Genomic DNA, 18,084 nt, shown 5'->3' on the forward strand with positions numbered 1-18,084 from the left:
GTTGTGGAAAAAAATAACGTGCTCACAACAACCAATCAGATAAAAGGAACCAAAAAGCAATATGGGGTTTACGACTTTACAGAAAACGTAGCATTCTGAGACTTAAAAGCACAAATTGTTTCTCGGTTCTAAGACTGTATTTGCACACAATTGAAATATTAGCAGGCAAATAAAAATTTGATGACAAGGCAGCACTGGCCTGATCGGGCCAGTAACGATTCTCTCTACTGTCCCGAACATCTCTCATGCTGGCCACGGGCCATCGGGCAGTCCTTATTGTGGAGCCCTGTCAATGCAGATTCCACTAATTAAAAATGCTTGAAACATTCAATAATTTTACTTGAAACATACAATAATTTTAAAGAAAATGTCTTTCATACCCTTTCTTGTAATATGGGTCATTGAATGTAAATAAAAATGAAATAAAATGTAATGTAAATTTATAAACAAAACAGGACAGAACAGCTCACAAGTAACAGGATCTTACATTTAAATTTTACATTTGTCATAGTTATAATTATTAAAAGATTAGAAAATCCGAACCTCTAAAAAGATGTGAAGATCTGTTTCCTTGATTTGAGTGTAAGTAACCTGAAAGATCTGTTTTTCCATTAAAATGGTTAAATTATATTGTACAAAAATAATCTCATGTCACCTCCTTTGCTGATATTTGCTCCTCTATTGCTCCAACTAGATCATCTTTCGGTACATCTCACTAATCATAAATCCTCTTCTCGGCTTCTATATATATATATATCTATATATCTATATATATATATATATATATATATATATATATATATATATATATATATATATATATATATATTAATGCATAACTAGTGTATCTTTAGTGTATTTGGTGTACTTTTATGTGTTAAATTGAAACAACTTCAAGTATTCCTATACTTTAAGTATATGCTTGTCTCATACTTTATCAGTGATGTTAAGAGAACTTTATTTGTATTACAAGCACATTACAAATAATTTTGTGTGTCTTCACAACCCACAGAGAAAATTTTGCCCAATAATTACTTCAGCTAATTCCAAAAAGAAATAGCCAAGTACACTTGAAGGATAACCAGAGAAAACTACAGATGAAGAGTAGTGAAGAGTCCCACCACTACTTACATTTTTTGAAAAATTTAAGTTCTCAGAACGTTGAGAAACATTATTTTTAATAACACTTTTTATGCTATTGTTTTACAACCCAAAAATAAACTTTACAGAACGGGCTCCCAGCAGGATATTTTTGGAAAAATTAGGTATGTGTTCAGAGGAAATTTCCTGGTGGTATTTTTAAATAACCTAAAAATAACCAGATTGTTGCCTCATCGATACTTTTAGGTTTTACAACATTTTTTCGTTTTTTAAGTTTAAATATTATAAATGAAATTTTGGTGACTTTTCATAGGGCTACATTTTCTTTTGCATGACAATGTCAATGTAAATCCAAAATTATAGATAAAATATTCTAAATTTAAAGTAGTCTATAGAGTTAAATATAATCAGGAATCAAACCTGTGAGTTTATTCAATGTTTTTTTTTCTCTTTTTCTATTCAATGCTAAATTAAAACAACTTTTAAGTATTCTTATGCTTGTGTAAACGAATCTAATACTTGATTAGTGATATTAAAGAGATTATTTGTATTACGAGCACATTACAAATCATTGTAATCGAGTGTCTTTGAATTAAATTTCCTTATGGAAAAAAAGAATTAGCCAAATACATTTGGAGTAAAACCACTAAAAATTCACCGGCAGGGATTGTAGGTGTCAACTACTTGTATACTCATGAGTTCACTTGCAGTACAAATGAGAAACCTAACTGTGGACTATTTGTCCACTGAAAGTTTAGTATTTGTACACAATACATAAGTATACTTTCAAAGACTGAAAAGTAGCCCAATTTAGTCCCAAGCGGTATTCAAGTAGTTGTACACTTACAAGTATATTACCAGTGGATGTTAGTACTTATTTAAATATATAATTCAGCATTACTTTTGTAAGGGATAGGCTTCAACACAGTGAGTTTTGTCCTGTATCATAATAAGACATTTCATAAACGTGTAAATCGACTTCTCTGATTCAGTTTATCACTGTGCTGATTATATGCTATTGAATGATGAAGTCAGCTAAATCTTCTCAGAAATATAAACTCAGAGCATTTCCACTGCTTTCAACATTAATAAAGGTCACATTTGTCCCCAAAGAAAAGTAAATAGCTGAAAATAATATTTAAACAAAAATTCATACACAAAATCATATAAATATTACATTTTAAAATACTTTATTGAATAAAAGCATAGTTTTACAGCATGTTAATACATATAGCATGAATGCAAAGTTCAAACATTGGACAAAATGTATGAAAAACCTTCATAATCTAAGATAATAATATAACTGTGATATATAACATGGCTTCTGAACATGAAAATCAAAACAAAATCTGTTGTACTGTTATTTATCAGACACAGAAATAACCTGTTCAGTATATTTAGGCAAGTTTTTTGCACTTCTATGAGAAGGATACTTTATAAATAGACATATAAATATGTTGATGTTAAATATGTTTAACAGAATTCCATAAATATACAAATTATTAAGAGGTTTTAAGAGGTATTTCATTACAAAATATCAAGAGCGTTTAACTAAAACATGTAGAGCACTTACACAAAAGTACTGTTTTTTAATTTAGAGGTATTCATTGTTTGGCTCATTTAAATGCAATACATGACTATGGCATTAACTTATCTGATCTTGCAGACATGATTGACAAGTTTTCTAGTTCTGACACACGTGCAGCCTAATGAGACTGTGACTGGTTTTACATGTAATACTAAGAGTGTGTGATTATGTGTGCTCTCGCAGCTCTGTCTGAACAGCATGCTGACATTTTGCTGAATCGGCACCGCTTTTTCATACTGGCATTTACACTCTTTACATGTGGCGTTAAAGACTGCCTGAGGTATCCGGTCCATGTTATATTCTGATCTGTGAACAAAAGAAACACAAATAGAGCCTATAAATTATCATCATCGGCAAAAAGTTAATTAAATAAAGATCAGTCCTGGATGTCTTTTTATCTTTATAAAACATTTCAAACATTATTCAAATAATCAAGAAAGAAAAATGTCTGAGGCTGAGTCAGAAATTGCATACTTCCATACTATATAGTATGCTAAAATCAGTATGCGAGCAGAGTAATTTGTTGGAACTCAGAGGCTGCTTTCGAAACCGCCTACAACTCAGTAGGTATTGCATTTGAATTTAAACATACTACTCGGTCGTTAGAAATGTACGTTCTATGCAGTATGAATATGAGTAGTATGAATGGAATTCAGATGTACTACATCTGCCATTTTGTCATGGTCACGTGTCCTACCTGCGTCAGTTGCGTCGCTTCACTCCAATTCATGTATTCTCTTGCGGGGCATCATGGGATAATGCAGCATGCGTCAGATGCACACTTCAGAATCTTGCTGTAAGTAGTAAGTCTTCCGGGTACTTTTCGCAAACTGATTTTCGAATCCTATGAATTCGGACATACTACTCGGCTCGCATACTGATTTTAGCGTACTATATAGTATGGAATTATGCGGTTTCAGACACAGCCATAGAATTAAAAAATCTGTATGGCAGAAGTACCCGGATGACCTACTACTTCTGGAGAGATTCTTAAGTGAATTCCCCTTAAGAGAATTCATGAATAGGAGCAAAGCAACACAACTCATGCGGGTAGGTCACGTGATCATGACAAAATGGCGGATGTTGTACATCCAATCCCCTCTCATACTTTTCACATTCATAATGTACACTCTCAGAAATACCGGTACATGAGCTGTCACTGGGGTGGTACCTTTTCAAAAGGTACGAATTTGTACCTAAAAGATTCTTCAAATTTGTAGGTACAAATATATAAGTTAAGGTACCAATATGGACCCTTTAAGTACAAATGTGTACCTTTTGAAACCCCAGTGACAACTCACATACCTTTATTTTTAAGAGTGTGTACTTTTCTAACAGCTGAGTAGTACGTTTAAATTCAAATGCAGTTCCTAGTGAGAAGTAGAAGGTTTCGTCATCAGTGGCTCTTCTAACATTAAAACACAGAAAAAAAAGTTACTAGCATAAAATGACACTTACTTGCAATCCCAAGAAGGATAGGCTTTTTCTGAAATGTTATGGTAGATCCTGCAGTCTGAAAAGTGGAAGAGCTGGGAGTACTTCTCAATAACGTTGTCCATTTCTTCTGGACTGCATGGATTGTTGCAGTCGGAGCAAGGCAGATGATGATGATGACGATGATGATGCCCGTAAGCAGACATGGCAGCAAAAATACACACCTGTTTTAAAGAAGAAGATTCAATTAGTGGACAAATACACTAACTATACAGTATGTTCTAATATCTGAGCACTGTCATAAAGATTGCTGGTTAGATGTACCCACCAACAAAGCAGAGATGTTCATTCTGATCCTTCTGTCCACTCTTGTCACTGATGTACAGCAAGGCAATAAATAGGAATGATGCTGTATGTAGGTGCTTGAGAGTTGCTTTTATACCCTGAACATCATTCCACCAAGGATTTACCTGACGTAATCCACCAACCTCTTTCCTACATGACAAATTTGCATGGAACAAACAGCAGGGCCGCCTATGCCTGTTTCGTTTTTCCATAATGATACTGTAACTCTCTGTGTAGTGGGTGAGATACGGTCACAACAAAGCCTGAAGAACAAAGAGCAGCTACAATACTGCTCTGACAGTCATGATGCTGCAGGGGAAATAAGCTCAAATGCGCTCTATAAAAGAGCACTTCATAATATTGCATATAAAGATAATACTGTGCGGATTGTTTTTGTGATTTTGCTGCATTGCAATGTAGAATAAAGTAAAATGTGTGTCTGCGCCAATAGACTTGTGGTTAAGTGCATTGTCAGCACGTTACATCATCACATCAACCTGAGTTTGATTCATGGCTTGAGGTTCTTTACTGATCCTATCCTTCCTCTATTTGTCTCTGCTCCTCACACATCTCTGTCTACACTCACCACTGTCATGTCCATTAAAGGTCCTGTCCATTAAAACTCACTCACTTTCCTTTGGCATAGTCCTTGCTTTATTGGGGGTTGCCATGGTGGAACGACCCACCAGTTACTCTGGTAGTTCTACTGGCTGCTGCCCTTCCTGCCACAATCCAACTCTAAGACTGCACTCATGAACCATCAACATCCATTCATTTTTCTTGGTATCTTTATTAATCAGGGGTCACCACAGCTGAATGAACCACCAACTTATCTAGCATAAGTTTTACACAGCGGATGCCCTTCCGGTGGCAACCTTGTACTGGGCAACATCACACTCATACACTACTGACAATTTAGCTTACCCAATTCACCTGAAGCACATGTCTTTGGACTGTGGGGGGAAGCCGAAGCAGCCTTAGGAAACCTATGCAAACATAGGGAGTACATGCTAACTCCACACAGAAATGCCAACAGACCCAGCCGGGAATCAAACCAGGGACCTTCTTACTGTGATGTGACTGTGCTAACCATTTAGCCACCATGTCACCCTCCATCAACATCCATACATCCTCTTATTTACACACACACTCACACTACGGCCAATTTAGTTTATCCAATTCATCTATACCACATATCTTTGAACTGTGGGGAAAACCAAATCACCTAGAGGAAACCCACACAGACATGTGGAGAACATGCAAACTCCACACAGAAAGACCTCCATGGTCCAGCTGGGACTCGAACTCGGGAGGCGAAAGTGCTGGGTTAAAAGAACACGTAATCTTTAAAAAATAAAGGAACTCCCCAAAACGTCAAGATTTTAAAGGGAAAAAAAGGAGATCTTTTCTGGAACATGGTTTTCATATAGTCCATCCTTGAAGCCTTTTCTGCTTATGCACCAAACCACAGTTCAGAATATCTCACCTTCTCTATGGTTATACTGGGCAACTGTAATACCTTTGCAGGGCTTGACAGTAAAATCTTGCAGTAATTGAAATATTTGAAAATTGAGAGTGTATTCGTTAGTCGTTAGTAGACGTTTGTTCTCTTTGAGGTTTATAGGTACCTGTCATGGCACTGTGGTCTTAGAAGCAGAAAATCAGGTATGTGAAGCTTGGTGAAGCTATGACGGAGGATTTCTGGTCATCCTCACAATTGTCTGGCAAGCTAATTCATGTAGAAAATGTTTGAAAGCCTAGACCAGGGGTAGACAAGTTGGTCCTGGAGAGCTGCAGTCCTGCAGAGTTCTACTCCATCCTAAACTATGCACACCTGAATGAGCCAACCAAGTAGGAGCTGTACCTGAAATTGCCCCCAATACCCTCATTCACAACTCCCTACATAAATCTACTAATATAGTCTGCTTAATGGAGTAAATGAAAGCAAGAGAGTGAGCCTCCCTTGGACAGATTAGATTTTCTTTATCAGTTCTTGTGATTGTTCATTCTTGTCCAAGACAGTCTAGTTCTATTCATGTATTTTTGACTTTTAGATTTCTATTTGTTTGCTTAATCCTCTTTTGTCCTTATGATCTAGTTATACCTTAATTTTCCCTGGATAATAATCACTGCCTGCTGGAGGTCTTTTTGTGTTAGTCTTTTGTCAGGTTCTGGTTCCAATTCTGTTCTGTGTTCAGCTCCCCATGGGCAATGACTTCTCAGGCTTGTCATGATTTTGCCAAGTACAATGCGATCCTGGATTAACATCTATATTGATCCTGGAACATCCGTTTTGTTCAAAAATGCATTTCATACCTATTCCCTACCTCTAAACCCAACCAAAACTGTAAATTATTTCCAAAATAAGAGGGTAATAACAGTTGGATAACAATCATGTAAATCTAAATGTAAGCCTAAACTTAACCTAACTGATAAACGTATTCCTTAATTCTGTTTGGCTGATTAGAATGATTTTCCAGGATCAACAAAGATGTTAATCCAGCAACTTGTTCTACTTGGTGAAATCAGGTTGTCGACTTTTCAGGCCTGTTAGTCTAATGTTTATGCTGCTAGCTCTATCTAGTATCAAGTTCTGGCCTGTGTACATAATCACATACACTAAAGGCAGCATGCGAGCTTAGTAGTATGTTCGAATTTATAGTATTCAAAAATCAATTCATGCTTATTTCTATAGCGCTTTTATAGTGTAGATTGTGTCAAAGCAGCTTAACATAGAAGTTCTAGTAAATCGAAACTGTCAGTCCAGATTTCAGAGTTGAAGTTCAATTTAGTTTAGTTCAGTGTGGGTTAATTTTCACTGCTGAAAGTCCAAACACTAAAAAGCAAATCTATCAATGCGCAGCTCCACAAGTCCCAAACCAACCAAGCCAGTGGCGACAGTGGCGAGGAACAAATTTTACCAATTGACGAAAGTGAAGGAACAAAAACTCAAGAGAAACCAGGCTCAGTTGGGTAAGACTATTTCTCCTTTGGCCAAACTTCTTGTGCAGTGTTGCAGACTAGGCGCTGGAGGAATCAAAAATCAGTATGGGAGAAGTACCCGGATGACTTCTGGCGAGATTCTGATGTGCACATCCGATGGACGACACGCTATTCCATTATGCCATGTGAAAGAATTAATGAATAGGGGTGAATTGCCGCAACTAACTTTAATGGAAAGGCACAGTCCTTAAGTGGTTTAAGTCTTTTCTTTCTGAAAGAAAGTTTTCAGTTAAATTAGTTAACTTCTCATCCTCATTTGCTGATCTCACTTGTGGCCTCCCTCAAGGCTCAGTTTTAGCTCCCTCACTTTTTTCATTATATATGCTTACGTTAGGGGCCATTTTAAGAAGTCATGGGGACTTTCCATTTTTATGTTGACAACACCCAAATTTACTTACCTATTAAGTGGAATGACCCTCTTGCACTTAGTACCTTACTAAGTAGATGAGATCTCTGTAGATGAGATCAAAATCTGGCTGTCCCACAATTTTTTATAATTAAATGAGAATAAAATAGAGGTCATTGTCTTCAGCCCTACTGATAATGTTCAGGCCTCTTGCCTAGATTTGGGCTGCTTATCTGCCTTCAGATCGCCCCGTGTCCAAAATCTAGGTGTCATCTTTGATGAGTCATTGAAACTCGACAAACAGATCAGTTCTGTTATTGGCTCCAGTTTTTATCAACTACATCTGCTGTCTAAAGTTAAACACTTTTTAAATCCCACCACTCTAGAGATGCAAACCGGGCTCATTGTGGAAACGTAGCCCCGCGGACGTTTCTGCGGACCGTGAAATACGTCCCGGAAGATACGTATTCGAGCAGTTTTTGTTTTTGCGGATTCGCGAGAGGCCGCTGTGCGTGTTTTTTTGCGTCTCAAATGCCTCTCGGGAGCGCACGCCGTTCGCGCCCGCGCTGTTCTCGTGTGAAAAGCCGCCGGAGGCTGCTGTGGAGCGACCGTCTGTCCGACTGATTGGCTGAACGACTGAACGATCAGTCGTTCAGCCAATCGGCCGACCCGGCCGCCCTCCTCTACCTCCTCCTCCTTCTTCCCTAAACCCAAGCGACGGTTTGCAAAAGCCGTCCAGAAAAAAAAAAAAGCAAAAGCCCTGGTCTTTGATTTCGACTGCGTTTTCGGATCTCGCCGCGTTCTCGCCCTTATTTTTTCGATTCTGTTTTCCATCTTACCTGATTTCTGGAACCGCTCTTCCCCGGACCCAATCCCGGTCTTCCCCACGGCCGGCTCTTCCTCCTCCTCCGGGCCTCCATTTTGCCGACGTAATGTTGCGAGCTAAGCGTACAAACTGGTAGCAGCGGGAAAGCCCTCCACTCGGAGGCGAGCCGTCAGGCGGCAAGTGCGAAGAGGAGGAGCGGCGTCACACCACCCCGCAGCATTCACTCAAAAAAACTAAATGCGGCCATACGTACCTCCGGCCACATAAATCACGGTCTCCAGAAACGTCCGCGGGGCTATGTTTCCAGAATGAGCTTGGGTTGTAGAGATGGCTGTCCATGCATTCATTACATCAAGGTTAGATTACTGCAATGCACTTTACTGTGGCATGTCAAAATCCCAGGTTTCTCGCCTTCAGCTGGTCCAGAGCGCTGATGCTAGATTTATTTGTAATAGCAGAAAATATGACCACATTACCCCTCTTCTAAGAGGCCTTTATTGGCTGCCTGTGCAATTCAGAATTGATTTTAAAGTGCTTTTACTGGTTTATAAATCCCTCATGATAATGGCAAATGGCGGATGTAGTACATCTCGGTTCCATTCATACTACTTGCATTCATGCTATATAGAACCTACTTTTCTAAAGGTCGTGTAGCATTCATAGCATAAATTCTAATGTAGTACCTACTAGAGTAGTACACAATTTTGGACACAGCCCTGGTTCTGTCCACTGCTGCTTTCACTCTTGTCTAGCCTTAATTCTAGTGTTGTCTTGTTTGGACTGTTATCCTTTGTCTGTCTAGTTGTGTGTTGTCCTATCAATAAGCACATTATGTTCACTATGCCAAATGCGTCCTCTCTCCTGCAAGCCACCTGATGCTTGATTGTTTATCATTTTTCGATTTGCACTTCAATGTTTTTACCAGCTGTATTATTCATCATTTTTCTTAATGCAAATAACGATCTTCAGCTGAAATGAAAGATACAGCCTTTGTGGCCCACACTTCAACCTACACACGTTCTCCAGAATGCTATTGCCCAATAAAATGTTGCTTCTATGTGAATGTCAACGCATTGTGTTGGCTTGTTTTATTTACAATTTGTTTGTACTACGGAAAGGTCACGTTCAGAGTGAAAGTGCTCAAGTGAAACTTACATTCTATTTGAACGACAGACAAAGGCAGGGCTACCAGAAATCATTAATTGTCTATTCTCTAATGCTTGCCTTATTGTGACACATTATAACAGTATTGTGTGAGTGGTTTTTATAAGCGCTTATGCACTTACCTGGAAAATCTACCCATTAGGAGCACCACAGGCATATGATCAACATAAGTTTAGGTTATAATAATAAGTTCAGTAAATGGGACTTGCCTGAACAATGTCAAAGCATGAATAATAAAACATCTGTCTAGTGCTACTATGGTATTGAAAGAAATGTAGTTTTTCTTTGGAGATCCTGCATGGTTTTGGTTTTCATAACTCATTATAATTATGTGCTGGAGTTTTATTTTAATTTAGTTAAGACACTTGTTTTTATTAATTATTAATATACGTTATAGTAGTTTTAGTCATTTATATAATTAGATTAACACAATCTAACAGCAATTCATTACTTTTTGTTTTAGTGTCGAATTTGTATTAATTTGTACAGTCTCGTTTGTATATCTTAGTTTTGATACCAGTTCATTAATTTATTCACTTTCCTTTGGCTTAAAGCCTGGTTTATACTTCTGAATTGAATGATTGGCATGACCCATAGCGCCTGCCTTGCGTGTAGTCATGCATTTATACTTCTGTGCGCTGTTTGTGTGGCTCGCAATAACATTTCTGAAACGCCAGCTGGAAGTGAGGTTTTTATGTTCCTCCAGTTTTTTTCGCTGGTGTTTTGTTTTTTCTGAATGCTACCTTAATGTTGTAGTAGGTCAAACTCGCTCATTTTGGGGCGGGAACCGGGGGATGTGCAATAACTGTATTCTTAAGTAAACACAAAACAAAACTTTCCATCTAGAGCTCCTCCACAGGACTCAACACTTGTAAACACTTCTAAGAGGGTTCACTCGACTCTCTGCCCCACCCACACTCGTCAGCAATACAACGCCGTCCAATTACAGAGCTTGCGCTACGTGTTGTTGTGATGTAGTTACATTTTGTGAGAGGTGCGCATGTCCACATGCAGGCTTGCATCCGCGTACGCGTGCTCTTGATGCAGAAGTATAAATCCCACGTGCACACAAGGTCAGGGAGAACAAGCAAACTCCACACAGAAATGCCAACTGACCCAGCCAGGACTCGAACCAGCAATCTTCTTGCTGTGAGGCAACAATGCTGACTACTGAGCCACCCTGTCGACCATACTACTTCATGTGATTTTATTTGTATGAAGAATAAGTAACGTAAGAATAAGTCACTTTTTCTGGCAAGATGTTATATGCTTCCTTGTGACCAGCCTTTTAGGGAGACTTAAATAAGTTTGGCTGTCATTTAAATACATCAGTTAAATATCAGATAATTCAGGAATTTACCTTAGGTGTCAGATTATCACCAATTACTGCAAGGTTTCTAAAAGTACAGTTATTTTTCAAATATCTCATAAGGTATTTTCATATTTCCAATACAGTATATAACCAATACCAGTGGTTCTCAAACTGTGGTACATTTTTTTGATTGATTGATTTCAAACTTGATTGATTGATTTAACTTAAATTAATGAAATAATTGACTTTAACTGCATATTATCTAATAAAAAATAAATAAATATGTAATTGTACAAATACTGAGTCAATAATGTATATACCACCACAATAATGTGCTATACCACCACAGTCAAAACAAAGAGCTACAAGCCTGTTTGTTTTTGGCTTATGCAAAACATCAGATAATACTGTGTGATAAAATCATCGACTCTTACCATGACAAACCATATTCCCGCTTCCTAGCATGGAGAGAATTGGTTCACCGTTGTTCATTCCCTAATGTGGGAGTAGATGATGGAGAAAATCTCCTCCACAATCAGAAAGGATTCATCTCTTATTGTGGTTTTCCACAGACAGCATTAGTCTCTATTTTAGAGTCAGGGGCACTTTTTTTAACTATGTTGCCGATATTTCCAACTATGTTTATTTTTATTTTAATATGTCATTGAACTTGACATTGAGATCCTGTTTAGCACTTGAATCTATGAAAACTGATCATCCTGTGATTTTTAGCATAATAGAAAAAGTGGACCTTTTAAAGAAAAAATACTTTGATGTATATATATATATATATATATATATATATATATATATATATATATATATATATATATATATATATATATATATATTTTTTTTTTTTTTTTTTTTTTTTTTTTTTTTTGCTGGATACCTAGTCATATGGGATTCATTAAAAATTAACATGCAGATAAAACAGCTAAGGAAGCCCTACAGTTGGAAATAACATAATGTAAAATTCCTGTGTCTGATGTTAAACCTGTTTTAAATCTGTATTTTAATAAGAAATGGCAAATGGAATGGGATGAATGTAGAAACAACAAATTGAAGTGAATCCATTTGTAAATGAAAGAAATAATTACCATTTTAAAAAGTAGACATGATCAGGTTGTACATACAAGATGCAGAATCTGACACTCAAGACTCACACCTTCATATATTGAAAGGGGAAGAAAAACCAGTAACTTATGTAAGAATATTTTGACGATAAATAATTTATTTAGTATTTAGTTTAGTAACATTTAGTATTTTTAATAGGTAGGTGTGATATCTTCCAAAACGAAGATAACAAAGTTGAACATTCCCTAATGTGGGAGTAGATGATGGGAAAAAAGCTCCACAATTAAAAAGGATTCATCTTTTATTGTGGTTTTCCATAGACAGCAATAGTCCATCTCTGTTTTAGAAACAGGCACTTTTTTGAACTATAACGCCAATATTTATTGAGTTACTATTATTTAATTCACTTGTTTCAGATGTCTTTAGACTGTGGGAGGAAACCAGGGAAAACCCACAGGGAGAACATATAAACTCCACACAGAAAATGCAGACTGGCTCAGCTAGGACTTGAACCAGCGGCCTTCTTGCTGTGAGGCTGCAGTGCTAGCCACTAAGCCACCGTATCTTCCAAAATGAAGATAGGCAATGAAGATAGGCTATAAATTTATGTTAAATTTGGAATAATTCGAATAGCTAGCTAATGATTAGCGATATAGGGACCAGTTGCGGTCAATCATATCATATGCTCCTCTCGAAATTAGATTGTGAAACTTCACAAAGTCAAACACCAACAGAAGCTCTATGAACATTATAATGTTTTACCAGATTCAGGTCAATGCGCTCCTACTTGTTGCGTTGTATAAAAATGTCTGATGAATAAGACATAAGAGATAATTGGGTTCTGCTGTCTTTTATTGCCAATGTGCTGCTCGTGATAATGTGTCAAATATGTCTTATGATGTCAAATATGTCTTACGACGAATATCTTGTACGTCATTAAACTTCAGTCTTTTCATTCATCACTGTTTTGTCCTAACTGATCTTTAGGAAAGGCTGTGATGTCACTGACAGAAAGAGTGGAGGAGAGAATGTGTATAGGTGTGTATCATTTTTTGAAAAATATTTTATATATATTTCAAATTTGTAAAAAAAAAAAAAAAAAATGGGGGGACTGACAATTTTAATGCAGCGTTTTCCTAATTGGACCACTAGAATTAAATCAATTAAAGCCTATTAAACAAAAGATGACCTTTTCTGTTTTACATTCAAACAGTTGTGTTAGCTACTGTATTGTTGTGGGTTGCTAATTTGTGAAGTTGTTTAATGTCAGATGAGTCAGTAAATGATTGATCCCTGCCCACTATATGCTGCATATATCTGTTGTTTTTAGGATGTCGGTAAGCAAAATGTCAATCGTGTGAGAGGAAGGCAGTGGAAAAAAAGGGAAATTAGGGGAAAAGTGGAGAGGAGAAAGCTGATTTGATGAACAGGAAAAGATTCTGCTCAACAAGACTCTGATCAACATTTCTTGGCAACAAAGCCAAGCAACCATGACACCAAATTTATCCTAAAGCAGACACCGTCAGGCTGTACCCTTTCATTTCAGACACAGTGGTACAGCAAATTTAAATAGCTTCATTTTAAACCAAATACTGTAGATGTGTTTTGTTGTTGTAGTAAAGCTTTTAAGTATTGAAAGAAAGCTCTTGAACAATTCAGTTCACATGAAATATCAGGTTGCAACAAGACAGCTGTATAACATATAAAGATAGATCAGTTAAGGCAGTGTTCAGGCATCACACTGCAAAAAATGCTTTTCTTACTTAGATTTTTTTGTCTAGTTTTGAGTCCAAATATCTCACAATTCTTAAATAAAGAAGAATTATCTAGACAAGCAAAACATATGTCTTGTTTTCAGCAATAATATGCCAAAATTAAGTAAGTTTTTACCTAAAACAAGCAAAATAATCTGCCAATGGGGTAAGCAAAATAATCTTATGTCAAAAGGAAAAACAAGATTGTTTTTCTTACCCCATTGGCAGATTATTTTGCTTGTTTTAAGAAAAAACTCACTTAATTTTGGCACATTATTGTTGAAAACAAGGCAATATGCTTTGCTTGTCTAGAAAATTCTTCTTGATTTAAGAACTGTGAGATATTTGGACTCAAAACTAGACAAAAAATTTAAGTAAGAGAAGCATTTTTTGCAGTGCACAACAAGAGAAAGACAGAGCAAATCTGTTAAAAGTTATTGACGCTGTGCAGCTGTTTTTGCACTATAGAAAAATTGAAGAGTCTCTAAGTGACATCTAAAATTTTAGTCTAAAATTAGCATTTTCTCAGTCTCTTATATTCATTTATTTACCCTTAAAGCAATGTAAATAACCTATTATTTACCATGAATATGAAATTACTACACAAAGAAACCTGTGAAAATAGCTAATTTTAGAAGAAATCTTCAAATGGCATTTATGGCCTTTGTAACTGAACTCTTAAATTGGACAATCTCAACTCATCTCTTCAAACATAAATACAGACCATTTGAGCTGTTGCACATATGAGGGATGCTGCTGCAAATAAAAGTAATACAGAGGTTTCATATTGTCTCATCTCTATGAATGCACTTCAGTGTCAGGCTTGTGCACATGTGCATTTAGCACCACCTGGATATTATTATAAAATATAATGATATAAATCATAAAATGGAGGTTTACGAAATGCTTGGTGTTGTGGATGTGCAGTTCAGAGTGCGTTTTGAGCAGGAAGGGTTGCTGAAGCGAAGGAATTTGGAAAACCTCCTTTTCAATAATGCGGTACAAATGTACCCAGAACTTTACAAAAGATCTCTTAACACACAATTGACAACGTTCGGATAGTCACTCTAAAAAACGTTGAGTTTTTTATTTAACCCAATGGTTGAGTTAAACATATTTGGTGCTTTGTTGTTGTTTTTTTTTAACCTTTATTTGGTTATTTATTTAATAACTCAACTAGTTGGGTTAAAATTATGAATTTCAACAGTCGACTGATTTAACTGACACAAAACAGCTATATTAATATGTGTGCGTACTGTTGTTTTGCGTTATAAAGTTTGTTTAAGCTATAACGCAATAATTTTGTAGTTATTTTTTAACAAATTACATTCGTGTCGTGGTTTTTATATCCGTTTTTATATCACCATCCAAGACCATCTTATAGAAGCGTTTGGATGTGGTTAAAATGTATTGAACATTGTGGACACTGAGTGTAGCCTGCCACAGCTGCTGGTAAGTCTCTACAGCACACAGAGCTCCATATTCTGCACATGATTTTTGCTTGCACATTAAAACTGTCTGCACTTTGTTCTGTTTCTTTATTGTTTGTAGTTCTTAATTTATTTTAACAAAAGTGTCTGGAACTAAAATGAAATGTTAAAAAAGCATTTTCAGTATTTTTGAAAACTGTATGTTTTTTATTTACCCAGCCATTATTATAAAATTAATAGTATTACTAGTAATAGAAGCAATAGCAACACCAGAAAGGAAAAAAAAAACATTTAATCAAAATAAACCGATGCATTGGGTTAAACTATAAAACCCAATGCATTGGTTTAAAATAATAACCTTGTTGTTGCTATAATAACCTATAGTTGGGTTATATGTTAGGGTATTTTTAACCCAACTATTTTAACAGAGCATAATGTGCAGTCCAGCAGTGTAACAACAGCAGTGCTTCAGTGGATTTGTCTAGAAGTTTGTGGGTTTTTGTATTAGGTAGAAACACTCTCTCTCGTCACTCCTGTGTCCTCAGCAAAAGTCCTCAGTGATTCTCAGAAAAATAAAAAAAATTGCCATCACACAAACAAGATCAGCTGGAGAGCAAAACAACAGCTCAACAATCTGTGGCCTGCAAGGAAAGCTGAAACATCCAGTTTGGAAGATTTAATTAAAAATCTTATTTCAATAATGAAAATGCTAGAAGCTTTTAAATGCATTTATTTAAGTTTTATTTATTTATTTATTTATTTATTTATTTATTTATTTAAACAAAATGTCTGTTGATTTTTGTCAAATTAAATTTTGTAAATATTATAAAATATATTTATTTCATAAAATATCCAGCAATTCTTTTGATTATGATTTCACAAAAATAGGTTTAGTTGGCATTTCTGTGTGGAGTTTGCATGTTCTCCCTGTGTTTGCGTGGGTTTCCTCTGGGTGCTCCGGTTTCCCCTACAGTCCAAAGACGTGGTGCAGGTGAATTGGGTAGGCTAAATTGTCCGTGGCATGCACTAAATTCCAGGGGTTTCATTACCACGACGTAAAATAGGCCTGGCTCGGTCGGTGTTTGGGAAACAAAAACAGCAAAAACAGCTGACCTCATTTTACTCCGTTTTACTGTCTCTGGGTTTTTGTACTTCCATTTTAAACCAAATAATAATGGTTGTGGTAAGAATAACCGTGTTTTTGTAGTTTAAAATATGGTATTCAGTCATGTTTAAACAAATAAATACCACATTTTCTGTAATAAATCGTGGTTAATTTTTCTTTCTCGATCTTAGTTAATTAACATAACTCATATTTATTTTCTATTTTTATTTAAAGTCTCATATTTATTTTCTATTTTATTTAAAACAACTGAGATCAGGACAGGTATATGATGTTAACTAATATAAAAGTGATCATACATGAAACCCCTGGGATCAGGACATCTGATGTTACTGTATATAAAAGTGATCATACATGAAACACCTGAGATCAGGACAGGTATCTGATGTTACTGTATAAAAGTGATCATACATGAAAAACCTGGGATCAGGACAGGTATCTGATTTTACTGAATATAATATAAAAGTGATCATACATGAAACACCTGGGATCAGGGCATGTATCTAATGTTAACTAATATAAAAGTGATCATACATGAAACACCTGAGATCAGGACAGGTATCTGATGTTACTGTATATAAAAGTGATCATACATGAAACACCTGAGATCAGGACAGGTATCTGATGTTACTGTATATAATATAAAAGTGATCAAACATGAAACACCTGGGATCAGGACAGGTATCTGATGTTACTGTATATAAAAGTGATCAAACATGAAACACCTGGGATCAGGACAGGTATCTGATGTTACTGTATATAATATAAAAGTGATCAAACATGAAACACCTGAGATCAGGACAGGTATCTGATGTTACTGTATATAATATAAAAGTGATCATACATGAAACACCTGGGATCAGGACAGGTATCTGATGTTACTGTATATAAACGTGATCATATATGAAACACCTGGGATCAGGACAGGTATCTGATGTTACTGTATATAAAAGTGATCATACATGAAACACCTGGGATCAGGACAGGTATCTGACGTTACTGTATATAAAAGTGATCATACATGAAACACCTGGGATCAGGACAGGTATCTGATGTTACTGTATATAAAAGTGATCATACATGAAACACCTGGGATCAGGACATGTATCTGATGTTACTGTATATAAACGTGATCATATATGAAACCCCTGGCATCAGGACAGGTATCTGATGTTAATATATATAAAAGTGATCATACATGAAACACCTGAGATCAGGACAGGTATCTGATGTTACTGTATATGATATATAAAGTATTTGACACAAAAGCCCTGGGATCGGGACAGGTATCTTAAGTTATAACAGTATTAATGTAATCTGAGAGGTATCTTAAGTTAATTTGTTTAATATAACATACACTGACTTCACATGAAACACCTGCGATCAGGACAGCTATTTTGTACTGCATATAAAACTGGACACGAAACCCCTGCGATTATGGCTGTTTTCACAATCTGCGCATGATCCGTGACCTATGCAAATTAACAGATAGGCCAGGCCCACCCGATGATGTAATATCTGTACTAAAACCCCTGGAAAAAAGTGCCTGCCAATTGTCCGTAGTGTATGAGTGTGAACTCT

General features: G+C 36.2%; 1 protein-coding gene and 1 long non-coding RNA gene across 2 annotated transcripts in view; both read right to left on the reverse strand.

The window, feature by feature from the left end:
• LOC147831221 (uncharacterized) overlaps window positions 1-18,084 on the reverse strand; it is a 113,881-nt gene that overhangs the window by 75,472 nt on the left and 20,325 nt on the right. The window lies entirely within an intron of this gene.
• LOC147831222 (uncharacterized) lies at window positions 2,281-5,097 on the reverse strand. Its single transcript, XM_087307953.1, has 3 exons — window positions 4,452-5,097; window positions 4,148-4,347; window positions 2,281-2,995 (listed from the first exon to the last, which is right to left on the reverse strand). Exons 1-3 carry the CDS (start codon window positions 4,470-4,472, stop codon window positions 2,752-2,754), a joined length of 465 nt encoding a protein of 154 aa, XP_087164079.1. The 5' UTR covers window positions 4,473-5,097; the 3' UTR covers window positions 2,281-2,751.

The sequence above is a fragment of the Danio rerio genome, chromosome 23 (genome assembly GCF_052040795.2).
Source record: "Danio rerio strain M-AB ecotype USA chromosome 23, GRCz13ab, whole genome shotgun sequence".
Taxonomy (NCBI): Eukaryota; Metazoa; Chordata; class Actinopteri; order Cypriniformes; family Danionidae; genus Danio; species Danio rerio.

Coding starts and splice junctions, on each gene's coding strand:
- LOC147831222 (XM_087307953.1), bottom strand. CDS start 4,472: ATGAACATCTCTGCTTTGTTG. Junction 4,348..4,451: donor TGAACATCTCTGCTTTGTTG/GTGGGTACATCT, acceptor TCTTTAAAACAG/GTGTGTATTTTTGCTGCCAT. Junction 2,996..4,147: donor TATCCTTCTTGGGATTGCAA/GTAAGTGTCATT, acceptor TTTTGTTCACAG/ATCAGAATATAACATGGACC.